The 13059-nt window shown below is 37.2% G+C and overlaps 2 protein-coding genes and 4 non-coding genes across 6 annotated transcripts; all 6 read right to left on the bottom strand.

Moving 5' to 3' along the window:
* Positions 1-1532: 1532 nt before the first annotated feature.
* On the bottom strand, positions 1533-2012 carry LOC111434524 (chaperone protein dnaJ 20, chloroplastic-like). The gene has a single exon (XM_023071938.1). It carries the CDS (start codon positions 2010-2012, stop codon positions 1533-1535), a length of 480 nt encoding a protein of 159 aa, XP_022927706.1.
* A 4078-nt stretch (positions 2013-6090) lies between these two features.
* On the bottom strand, positions 6091-6166 carry LOC111434705. The gene has a single exon (XR_002708992.1). It is a non-coding gene; the product is annotated as a small nucleolar RNA Z102/R77 (small nucleolar RNA).
* A 94-nt stretch (positions 6167-6260) lies between these two features.
* On the bottom strand, positions 6261-6335 carry LOC111434701. The gene has a single exon (XR_002708988.1). It is a non-coding gene; the product is annotated as a small nucleolar RNA Z102/R77 (small nucleolar RNA).
* A 408-nt stretch (positions 6336-6743) lies between these two features.
* On the bottom strand, positions 6744-6818 carry LOC111434706. Its single transcript, XR_002708993.1, has one exon. It is a non-coding gene; the product is annotated as a small nucleolar RNA Z102/R77 (small nucleolar RNA).
* A 279-nt stretch (positions 6819-7097) lies between these two features.
* On the bottom strand, positions 7098-7182 carry LOC111434702. The gene has a single exon (XR_002708989.1). It is a non-coding gene; the product is annotated as a small nucleolar RNA Z102/R77 (small nucleolar RNA).
* A 1080-nt stretch (positions 7183-8262) lies between these two features.
* On the bottom strand, positions 8263-12445 carry LOC111434659 (BAG family molecular chaperone regulator 7-like). Its single transcript, XM_023072128.1, has 3 exons — positions 11571-12445; positions 9965-10255; positions 8263-8726 (listed from the first exon to the last, which is right to left on the bottom strand). Exons 1-3 carry the CDS (start codon positions 12273-12275, stop codon positions 8496-8498), a joined length of 1227 nt encoding a protein of 408 aa, XP_022927896.1. The 5' UTR covers positions 12276-12445; the 3' UTR covers positions 8263-8495.
* Positions 12446-13059: the final 614 nt, after the last annotated feature.

Raw genomic sequence — 13059 nt, 5'->3', positions numbered from 1 at the left:
TACTTCAAAAAATATTTAGAAAGTGATCCCACAAGTAGGGTTAGATGCAAGCGCGTATAAGCATGAGTGAGACCTATCATATCAGTCTATATTCTTTCGGTGGCTATTCTAAACGGGTAATTTGATGTGTATTTACTCTTCTACACACGGCCCACACATGCGAGTATGGACCCACCACTCGGTGAACGTGACGATACGTTAATATAGCCTGAGAATAGATGGGTTCAACGTTACTGATTTTTGAAGATTTGTTCCTTCCTCACCGACGTCGATCTTAGCTAAAAAGCACGATAGAAATGTGTAATTTAGCTTACCTATACGTGCTGAATCTTTGTTGGGTCCTTCCTCAAAGTCTAGCCTTTTGCACGGTGTCAATGGAATTTTCTTCTAGATCTCGCTAGCGGTACTCTGTACTCTTCGTCTTCGCTACTATTCTCACTCTCTCTCTTGCAGGTAGTTTCTGGGAAGACTGAGGATTGTTTTGGCGTGTTTGGCGTGTCGTGAAGGTCGAGGAAGGTGTGACCGAGATGGACACGAGAATTTCGGCACCTCGCCAGAATTCTTCCGCGTTTTCAAGCAACCTTTTGTTTTTTTGTTATATCTTTACAATGATAATTGGTTACTTCCATAATTACTAAATTGTAACTCTCTTTCCAAATTATTAATGGAGCAAAAAAAGTAATTTTTTCAATACTTCGTTGGAAATTTAATTCAAGATTCAAGTCTTTCTCACAAAAGTGATTCATCAAATTCAAATAGAGAAGGTTGTCCCCGCTCATATACCCATAATCTTCCTAGAAATATCTAGCCGATACACTTAAACGTGTTACATTTTGGCCAAGTCAACTTTACACCCGAGCACACCACCTGTTCATAAGCTTAACCATTGATTCACTATGTCATCGAGGTTCACAACTTCTTCATTCGACATCTGAGAATTCTACTAGCACAGCTAGATCAAGAATACGAATCAATATTATTTGGTAAAGACAATAAATTTATAGTATCTTCACAATGTTATGATATTCATAGTTCAATAATCTAGGGTGAAACCTAATAAAGGTGGCTGACCTTTCTTTCTCGGGCTTATGTTCACATCTCTTCTCCAATCTTTCCAATTCTGTAACGATGGTTATAAAGGACATCTAACGGCCGCTAGACCACCGTAATGGGGCGCCCTCCCCTTAGTTTTCATCGCTCTTTTCTATCCGCCACACCAATCGAGTATAGCACGAATGATCTATACGAGGTGGTGATCCCCATTCTTGTCTATTATCCACTTTGAACGTAAGGTCCATGACTTTGTTTTTGGTTTTTCTCAAAACGTATCTATCAGTAGAGAAAGTTGTCCTCACTCGTATACCCTAGATCTTACTCTTATCCGACAATTTTTTAATTCGCAACAATATTATTTATAATAATAATAAAATAAAAAAAACTCAGATTACATAATTCTATGTCAAAACCTAACTCGTTCTTCGATCACTATTCAACTCAAAAACTTAAACAGTAAGACGAAGTCATTCACATTTTCAACGATTTTGAGCTCGCATTCTCCCACCCCAAGACGACAACGACCAATTCCTCCGAAGATTCGACCGCCGATTGAGCTCGAGAATCTGCCTTTGCCACAGGTCTCTATAATCCCCTTTAAATCCTGTAGATGTGCCATGATGATTGCCTTTCAAACCCATCAAAGAATCATCATACTCTCTTCTAAGAACAGGATCAGAGAGTGTCTTATAGGCTGCATTCAGCTGAACAAACATCCTCGTACACTTGTCTTTGAGGGAAGGATCACAAACAAGGTCAGGATGATACTGCAAAGCCTTGGCTCTATAAGCCTTCTTGATGTCTTCGTTGCTCGCATGACATCCATCACTCACCGAAAGCAAGGTGTAGTAATCCGTCCCTTTACAGGACACGCTCATCACCGGTCGGGTGGTCTTGTTTCGGGAGCTTATAGGGCTGCAAAAAGCTGCTCGGAGCGAAGGATTTGGTGAAGAAAACATGGTTGATTTGATGTATGGAAGAGAAATGGGAGTGATATATGTAGAGATGAAGGGGAATTTGGATTTGGTGGGCTGGGAAAAACGGCGGCTGTTTCAGGGGACTAATGATCTGGATTTGTTTTTGTTACTTTGTCTTCATCTGTGGTTTGGAAAATGACCATATTTGGAGATGCTTTTGGATTGCCTTCTAGATGTTTAGTTTTGGATAGACCTTCTAGAAGTCTATTCCACGTCAAATCATCGGATATAAAAAACAAAATATTTTCACGATTTTTTTCTAGTTATTCAACTGTATAAAACTGTTGGTAGTCACATTCTAGCGGTTCCATTGAATAACTTTATTGAATTATACGATAACTGTTGGTATTTTTACGAGGGATGAAAGTGGGGCATACATAGTTCAGATTGGGTTAGATTGGGCCGAGGGATTTTTTTTGGACCAATATAAAAGTTCGGGTTGGTTGGAATGGTAATTCAACCCAACTTGAAAATTTTCACGACCAAAGCTAACCCAACTCTCTATTTTTGGGTTGAGTTGTCGGGTTGTTTGTAACGATCCGAAATTTTCTACTTAATTTAAGGTCGCTACTGTATTCATATCATAAACATGAATGCGGAAATACTTCATTTAAACTTTCATCAAACATAACTTGAAAATAATACGACTTCATAAAACATAACACTTCAGATTAAAACACTGCCAAGGACTTACGTGTTTTGAAAACACTTTTAAAGACGACACAACAAAAGACTAAATAAAATAAATAAACATTTAAATAAAAAACATCATATTCTAGCCTAACTCTAAGAAAATAATACGGCTACCCTATGCATGTACCATGGTCTCGAGTTGATGTCATCGTCAGCCGTACATAAATGTATTGCCTTAACATGAAATAAAGGTAGCACATGGCTTGAGTATTTTAAGAAATACTCAGTGTGTGACCCCACTATTCGGGGTTAAATGTAAGAACATGCAATATGCTATGACGGGACTTATCAGTCTATTTTTTTTCCTACGGCACTATTCTAATTGGGCAGCTTGGATGTGTACTATATACTCTACACACAACCCATACATGCGAGTATAGGCTCACTAGTCAGTTCGCACACGAGCCACTTTTCTTGTCGGGCGAGCCTTCTCTGGTAGCTCAACTTTTGTCGGACACCCATTAGAATTAGTAACCGTCACGGCAACATTATGTAAAACATAACGATGCTTCGCTCTCGTGATGGAATAGGGGTATCCCTCAATGCATGAGCACACATAATGCATGAGGTCCCAACATTTTTCCGTTTTCATTATCATTCAATACAACTTCGCTAGCATTCTGTACATATCATATCATTTTTCATATTGTTTCAGATATCAATTATCATTTATATCATATTACTTTTCATTCTTCATTTCTCATATCATACATAATTCTAACAGGGTTATATTTCATGTTATTGATCGTCATTTCATGTTATTCATATCATGCTGTATACACAAGAGTTAAGAGACATATCATAACGTTCTATGCTTTTAACATAACATTTCATCATATACATTTCATACCATAACATATTGAATCACAATGTATTATATCATAAACATGTCAATTTATCATATATCTCGTACCATAACATATTTCATATCATATGACAACATATATATATCCGTTATTCACATGTCGTATCATACATACCATGTTGTAAACACTTCGTGGTCATATCGTTTCCTAACTTATCATAGCCTTAACGTTCTTATACCTATCACAGTCATATCGTTACATGAACGTACCTTAGTCATATCATCACAGGAACGTATCCTAATGCTATCGTTCTATCAATCTATCAATCTATCAATTTATCAATCTATCACAAACCTATCCCTTTCTACCCATAACCTAACCGTATTCTTTATCAATCTCTTCTATCCATAGCACTTTAGTATGTAACCTAACTTTAACGTTTCATGAACGTATCTTACTCATATCGTTACATTTCGTTTTGTGCATCCTTCTCATATCCTATCTCAAACATATTATTGAACCCATCGTACCAAAATTATTATCATACAAGTCACATATCATAACATATCATAAGCATATCGATCCATAAACAATTCACACATATCAATATATATGACACGTACATAACCACAGGGCACGTGTCAACATCAAATATAATCATGCGGATAGTAAGGTCACTTACCTGTATTATTTCATGACTTCTTTCTTCTTTCTTTTTTTATCTGTATTTACTCTATTGCCTTTTAATTTTGTTAAAATGTATTCTAAATTTCAATGGATCCCTGTTTCCAAATCTTTCCTTATCGGTTTCCTTATCTTCTCATTTTGTTAACATTTGAATTATGTTCACAAACTTTCTTGGCCATTTTATTTTTAATCTATTCATTTGACTACTAATATAAATTTCCTGATCTAATATTACTAATGTTTCGATTTATTAGAATTCATATAAATGATTGACATTTAGTTTCTAACTCAAAACTAAACCAGGGTAATGATTTAATGAAAATGTACGTAGAGATTTCTAATAAAGATATTCCTTTGATCAGATCTATTTTCAGATAAATTTTAGTCAGGTGAATCAATCTGACAATTTTTTTTCCTCAAATCTTAGTCACGTGAATCTCAACCGGGTAAATGTCATTCTCATCCGCCAATTGTTGCCAATTGTTGTTTTATCAGTGGCAATTGTTGTTTTAATTGGATAAATACCATTCTCAATATGGCAATTTGTTGTTTTAATTGGGTTGTTGTTTCTGGCCATTGTTGTTTTAACTCGGTAAATGTCATTCTTGGCAATTGTTGTTTTACCATGTTGTTTCTGGCCATTGTTGTTTTAACCGGGTAAATGTCATTCTTGGTAATTGTTGTTTTAATTGGATAAATGTCATTACAATTGTTGTTTTAACTAGTAAATGTGATTCTCATTTTTTCCCCTCAAATCTGGGTGAATCATCTGGCTCAATCTTAGTAGGTGAACCTGAGGTGAATATGTCATTCTTCTTTCTGGCCAGGGTTGTTTTAACTACAATCAATCTAACCATTGTTTTTCCTCAATATTAATAAGGTGAATATGTTATTATTTTTCCTCAATCTTAGTCAGGTAAATATGTTATTCTTCCGGTGAATCTCAGGTGAATATGCCATTCTCAATATGGCTGAAATAGTTGTTTTAACTATGGCAAACCAGGTAAATATCATTCTCAATCTAACAATTATTGTTAAATCTCAACTGGGTACATGCCATTCTCAAGCCAATTTAGAGTCGGACTCTAGTAAATATCATTATCAATAAACTTATTTATAGAATAGAGTTGGAGAGCTCTAAATTATCTGAAAAATAAAAAAAATATATAAATTGAGATATATCAAAGAAAAAGAATTATCCAATCTTGGTATTAAAACAAAATCTTCAAATGGGTGAGAAAATTCTAATGAAACTCACTCCTCCCACTCGAACTTAGTTGATTCTTAATCTAAGATAGATAAAAGCACAGCAGAAAAGTTTTTTTTTTTTTTTTTTTTTTTGATAAAACTCAATATTTAAAATTATTTACTTCCAACGAAAAATGATGGATTGCACTTTTTTTTTAAAAAAAAATTCAGCTTTAAGTCGGGTTGGGTTGACCCAATAATTAGAATTTCAAACCCAAATCGGATCGGGTTCCAAAAAATCAAACCCAACCCAAACTTGAAATCCTTCAGATTGGGTTCTCAAGTTTCGTTTTAAGCCGCTGGAAAACTGACTAAAACAGTATACCAAGCATAGCAAGCCAATCCGAAGTGAACTTTGAGTCAATAATCCAACCCTAAAACCAAGCTCTCTTCCTTGGCCTTGTTTCCATCTATAAGACTTCTACGTTAGTAATCCAACCTTAAAACTAGGTTCTCTTCCTTCGTCTTCTTCGATCAAGTTTTCTCATGAGAAACAAATAAAATAAATCTCACAAGTGTAAATCAAGTGACAATAAAATATTTAATCTAAAAATGCTGTTATATAAATTAAATTAATATCAAGACAGCAAACCATCATTTTACTACTTGTTCAAAAACAATATCAAGAATGATCAGATAGAGCTAATACAATAGTTGCCATCATCAAGGCAATCAAAAGCAACAATGATCCTCATTTCATTCTTGATAATTTAAATCCTAAAAAGTTATGAACCTGAATAGAAAACCCAATTCTGCTGTAAAAAGAGAACAGAATAATCAAGAACAATAGAATCAAGAATGATCAGTTAGAGCTAATACAATAAATGCCATCATCGTAGCAATCAAAACAATAATGCTCATCATTTCATTCTCCAGAATTTCAATCTCAAAGTAATTTAAAAATCAATACGAAGAAAAACACCCAATCAAAAGCCATTAAAAGAAAAATGCTGCTAAAAATGGGAAACTTGAAACTTGAAACATCTGGTAACTAAATCAAATAAAGCTCAAATTGACGGCTAAATGATGCACAATGAAACCAAGAAACAAGGGTAGTCCCAACACCATAAGTTGCTAATTCCGATTAAAAAACGACATACAAACTACTACAACTCAAGGAAATCATCAAGGCAATCAAAAAGTCAATGTTCATCATTTCGTTCTTGGTAATTTGATTCCTACAAACGTATAAACATGAATAGAAAATCAATATGAACGACGAGAAGAGGAAATGCTATAGTAAAAAGAAAACCCGATAAACTTCAAAACAGAGCATCAAGAATGATCAGTTAGAGCTAATACATTAATTGCCATCATCGCGACAATCAAAACAATAATGCTCATCATTTCATTCTCCAGAACTTGAATCTTACAATCTTATAGAATCAATACAGAGACGCAAATCTGCTTGAAAATGCGAAACTTCAAAAACCTGGTAACTTCATCAAATGAAGTCCGAATAGACGGCTAAATGATGCGCATATAAACTTTTTACATGCTAAACTCAATACCAAAAGTAAGTTATGAATTTAATGATATAACTCCAGAGAGAAAATCTTGTTTCGGATACTGAGAACAAAAAGTAGATCCAAGAACCACAGATTGAAGTGAAAACAAAAACGGAAACCGGGGAGAATAATCAGCTAAAGCTAATACATGAGAGTGCGATCATATCAGCAATGAAACATATAGGAAAATAGATTATCGTGATCAAATTCAGTCAGTCTAGAAGGGAAAATTTGATTCATGAGGGATAGAAAGCGAAAGCGAAAACGAAAACAAAAACTAGAACATGAAGAGAGAACAGAGGGTGATTCGATGATCAGATTCAAAGGAGTGTGGGAAACAGAGAAGACGAGACTGCTAGATTGAACACAAAACCCTAATGAATGAGTCTTTATAGGCGACGGGCGCTGGAATGGGCGAACGACCAATTTTGACCTAGAATTCATGGCTTGGGCTTTTATATCGCCAAATCACTCAAAATGGCCCAAATTTTAAAAATAAAAAATACTCCTAAATTTCAAAATTTTCAATTTAAGAAAAAAAAAAAAACTATTAAACCCAAAACTCTTAATATATATATTATAAGATGTTTACTCGGTCCAAGTAAAAAGTTTTGTCTTATGAATCTAAAAGTTCAAATTTTCGGGTTGAATATACAACCCTTATTCTTAATATATATTATAAGATGTTTGCTCGAGTCAAGTAGAAAGTTTTGTCGTATAAATCCAAAAGTCGAATTTTCAGATTGAATGTACACCCCTAATTCTTAATATATATTATAAGATGTTTGCCCGGGTCTAATAGAAAGTCTTGTCTCATGAATCCAAAAGTTCGGGCTTCAGGTTGAATGTAAATATATATTATAAGATGTTTGCTCGGGTCTAATAGAAAGTCTTGTCTCATGAATCCAAAAGTTCGGGCTTCAGGTTGAATGTACACCCCTAATTCTTAATACATATTACAAGTTGGGAAGGAAGGCTGAATGTACTCCCCTAGTTCCTAATATATATTATAAAAGGTTTGTTTGAGTAAGTAGAAAGTTTTGTTTCATAAATGAATTTTTGCACCGTTCTTAATTTATATTATAAGATTTTTGCACAGTTAAGATCAACCAAAATTTTTGTCTCATAAACTTGAATCCAAATTGAATCTACTTGAGTTCAAAAAATTAACCCAATCCAACCCGAAATGCTAATCCGACTCAATTCCTAAAATTCGGAATTCAGGTTAGGTCAGGTCAATTCGGGTGGTAGAGTTTGAATAAATGTGGAGAGAGTGTCAGCGCAAAGCAATAAAACAAAACGGTCCAGAGGTTTCATATCACATAGATACAATCCATAGGGGAAATCATTTGGTAAAATATAGTTCTGAAAAGCATAAACATTTGGAAGACAATTCACAACTAAACTGAAGAACGTTAGAACTGCATAATCAAACGCTCAGTCCTAGATCGAAACGTGCCAAAGGCTTACATCTCGTCGATCTTCTAAAACGAACCTCTGACTCGAAACGATATCATGTCACTTTATTCAGAGGACTCATGAGCATTGACATTGTTTTCTGCTTGATCAATCATCTCGACTACCTCGGCTACACCAGCTGCAATTTCCTCATTGATGCTTTGACTGGGCATATCGAACATCCTCCTCCGAAAGGAAATCGATCTTTTAGCAGGTTGGGGATCGACCACGTCAAGCATGGCCTCTAGCTCGACTATCATCGACCTCGTTGCAGTTCGCACCATCAAATCAACTCCCTACAAAAATGCAATGTAGCACTCATTGTTGTTTATTTATCAAAGAATAAACTGAATAAGTTAATAACACTTCTTTGAAATGTGCGGAAATCAGATTGATATAAGCTTTCATATTTGACAGAAAGGTTCGAGTTTGTGCTTGAAGCTTCGTATGACAGACTCCTGGAAGAATGATGCAACCGAAGCTTGAAATTAAAACAGACGTTAGGCATGTACTAGCTCAAGTCCACCGCTAACAAATATTGTCCTCTTTGGGCTTTCTCTTTCGGACTTTCTCTCAAGGTTTTAAAATATGTCTGCTAGGGAGAGGTTTGTTTCCACACCCTTATAATAAATATTTCGTTCTCCTCTCCAACCTATGTAAGATCTTACAATCCACCCCCTTGGGAGCCAAACGTCCTCGCTGGCACACCGTCCAGTGCCTGACTCTGATACTATTTGTAACAGTCCAAACCAACCACTAGCAGATGTTGTCCTTTTTGGACTTTTTGTTTCCGACTTCCCCTCAAGGTTTTAAAATGTGTACAGATTTCCATATCCTTGTAAGGAATGCTTCGTTCCCCTCTCCAACCGAGGTGAAAACCTCTCCCTAGCAGATGCGTTTTAAAAACTTTGAGATGAAGCCTAAAACAAAAAACACAAAGAGGACAATATCTGCTAGTGGTGGGCTTGGGCAGTTACAAATGGCATCAGATGCCAGACACCGGACAATTTGTCAGCAAGGATGCTGAGCTACGAAGGGGGTGGACATCGGGTGGTCGGCCAGCGAGAACGCCGAACTCCGAAGGGAGTGGATTGTGAGACCCCACATCGATTGGAGAGAGGAACGAGGGCTAGCGAGAATGCTGGCCCCGAAAAGGTGGATTGTGAGATCCTACCTCGATTGGAGAGAGGAACTAAACCTTCTTTACAAGGGTGTAGAAACCTCTCTCTACCAAACACGTTTTAAAAACTTGAGTAGAACTCCGAAAGGAAAAGCCCAAATAGGAGTGGACTTGTAACACTTGGGCTGTTACATCAGAGAACCCAATATAATTGTCAATCCTGATCCATGCGAGTTGGAGTAAACCATCTTACAAGTTAAAAGTAAATATAGTTTTGCATAATGAAAATCATCGTTTCAAAAGAAATTAAGATTATCATAATAGGCACAATGTAATTGATGAACAAACATATATTTCACATTTGAATTCACTAATAGAAACGAGAGAGAGAGAGAGAGAGAGAGAGATCTTAACCTCAATAGCATCAACAGTGAGGAGCAAGACAATTAACTTTTCAGTGAACCTCTGGCGCTCCTCTGCATCCCAAGCTAGCCGCTTACTGTAAGCATAGTTATTGAAGGATGCCCTGAGCTCCTTCAACTTTGTCTTGGCAACTGACAAATCTCTAAGAGCACGTAGAACCTTTGACCTGTGAATTAGGTATTCTCTAAAGCTTATCTGAATGATAATAGCTGCATCTTGAGGACACAGCTCCTTCTTCTTACCCTTCTTACTTTCAATAACTCTACTTCTCTTGGCAAATGCCTTATAACCACAAAAACACATTCTGTAAGTTCCCTATATATTTCCTTTAACAGTAAAGCATGAAATTAAGAAGCTACACGAGAGTCGAGACATCGCTAAATGATGTACTTTAGTTTCGTTTTCGCTCGTTCTTAATAAGAAAAGGAAACCCTCTTCTAAATACACTCAACCCTCCCTAATGCTCTTAGAACACACCATCTAACTTCCTCCCCTGCCCCTTCCCCACAAAAGCTTCTTTCTATTCTTGGTATTTTACATAGCCATTTTGCTGCAACATTTCCAATATTTGACATAGAACAGAGTTGAAACTGTAAACTTGGAAAATTAAACATGGAGTTGAGTTCTATTATGATTGATGAACTTTTAAGTACGTAGAAAGTTGCATATCAAAGCATTATTTCTTGAATTATTAACCTAATCAATCATGAGTGGGGTCTCGAAGAGGTTTGCAAACTCTATCTTCTACCAAATCTCTAGGTCCAAAGCCACTGCTAGCAGATATTATCCGGTTTGACCCGTTACGTATAGCTGTCAGCCTCACGGTTTCTAAAACAGATCTACTAAGAAGAGATCTCCACATCTTTACAAGGAATGCTTCGTTCTCCTCTACAACTGATGTGTGATGTGGTATCTCACAATCCACCTCTACACCCTTATAAGAAATGTTTCATTCTCCTCTCCGGGATCTCACAATCCACCTCCACACCCTTATAAGGAATGTTTTGTTCTCCTCTCCAAGACGTGAGATCTCACAATCTACCCCTTGGGTGCCAACGTCCTCGCTGGCACACCACCCGGTGTCTGACTCTAATACCATTTATAATAATTCAAGCCCACCACTAACAGATATTGTCCACTTTGGCCCGTTATTTATAGTCATCAGCCTCACAGTCTTTAAAGCACGTCTACTAGAGGAATGTTTCGTTTTTCTCTCCAATCGAGGTGGGATCTCACATGTTACCATCTAGGAAGGATTTTCCTTTCTACATGGCTTTTCAGTTCAACTTCGTAGATCTAAATCTCTTCAAATTGAATGAATACGTACTTTTCCAAATATGCATCTACAGAAGATGAATCCCTTTGCTAGTTTAAAACTTCCATTGAAAAGACTAGCCAAACTCAAGCAAATAGTCAACCCACCTCATTTTGCTTCATTTCCCCCTCCCCATCCTAAAGCATACTGTATTCTACACTGTATCATGTTCATATAATCATACCAATTTACAGAGAAGACGTAAATGATCAAAATAAAATCCTACAAATTCCACCAGATTTTGGAACTACTATGATAAACTGATCAAGTTAATGTCAATACCTGTCTTAAAACGACAGCTCCATGATCATCGGAGTCTTCAATCTCAACCACACGCGTCTCATTCCCAACCTTCTTCCCCTTCTTCTTCTTCTCCTCCTTTTCTGTACCCTCACTTCCATTTCCAGTCGAGACCTCCACAGTGTACTTCCGGACCGGATCCCTCTCGTTCTTCCCTTTAATCTCAGCACTCCACTTGTAGTTCTGCAAAACCCCGCCATTCTTGCCCTCGTTCTTCTTCTTCCCATCTTTGATCTCAGCTACCAGCTTATACTTCCGATCGACGCTGTTCTTCTCCACTCCTTTGATTTCCTTCGTCCATGTGTACTTCTGGTCGCCATACCTGCTAAACCTCGCGCTAGCCAGCCGATCAATCCGCGACTCGAGCTGAGTAACTCTGTCACTCAGCTTCCTCAACAGAACCTCATCTCTCGATCTCTCAACTCTCCGAATCCGTCTGTACGACGAAAACGACGGCGCCTCGTCGATCTGAACCAGATCGGTGAAGGAATCGAAGACGTCAAACGCGGGAGGTCCAACACGAGAATGGCTCAACAAGTCGAAGGCGAAATCGAAATCGAAATCTTCCACATCGGGGAATGAGAGAGGTTTGGGGACGACAATGGAGGTCTCGGCCTCGGTGAGTAGAAGAGAAGGGTAATGGCTGTAGTAGGGCTCAATGAGATGGAATCTGCTGAATTTGCTCATGGTTTCAATGGATCAGAAGAATCAGTGAGAACTGAGGAAGCTTAATGGAGGAGAAAGTGAAGTCGAAGAAAATGGGTCTGAAAGGTTCGAGTTGGTTTCGGTGGAGAGTCTGCAATGGTGGGCTTCAACTGAGGAGCAGAAGGAAGAAGACGACGGTTTGAAAGGATCGAGGGAGGGAAATTCGTAATATCAGGTTAATTCAAGTACTTTTTCGTAAATTTTGAAAAGTATATTTTTCCAAACCATTAATATTATAAATCCAATTTTATTATTTATTTTGTTAATTAAAATGTTCGTTTAATTCGTGGGGCTAGACCGTGTCAAGGTTGATTCCAAACTAGTTCGAGAAAGGAAGCGGGAGATTGTAGGGTTGAAGACGCATGAGACCGAGGGCTTTGACACGTGCAAAAGCTTGTGTGGACGCGTGCTACTACGTGACAATTCCAGTTCGTCCCGTTCAACTTCTTTTGATCTGTTCTATCAATATTGGCTTGCACGACATTGAAAATTACTTGCTTTAGAACCTGAGAAAGCTTGTGTGGATGCGTGTTGCCACGTGGCGATTCTAGTTCGTCCCGTTCAACTTCTTTTGATTTATTCTATCAATATTGGCTTATACTGACATTGAAAATTACTGACGTTAGCACGTGGGAAAGCTTGTGTGGATGCATGTTGCCACGTGGCGATTTCAGCTCATCTCATTCAACTTCTTTTGATATGTTCTATCAATATTGGTCTATACTAAACTTGTGTGGACACGTGTCGCCACATGGCAATTCCAGTT

The sequence above is a fragment of the Cucurbita moschata genome, unplaced genomic scaffold, assembly GCF_002738365.1.
Source record: "Cucurbita moschata cultivar Rifu unplaced genomic scaffold, Cmos_1.0 Cmo_Scf00045, whole genome shotgun sequence".
In the NCBI taxonomy this organism is placed as follows: Eukaryota; Viridiplantae; Streptophyta; class Magnoliopsida; order Cucurbitales; family Cucurbitaceae; genus Cucurbita; species Cucurbita moschata.
Note: the sequence above shows the minus strand (reverse complement) of the source record. Positions and strands in the feature narration are given on the sequence as shown.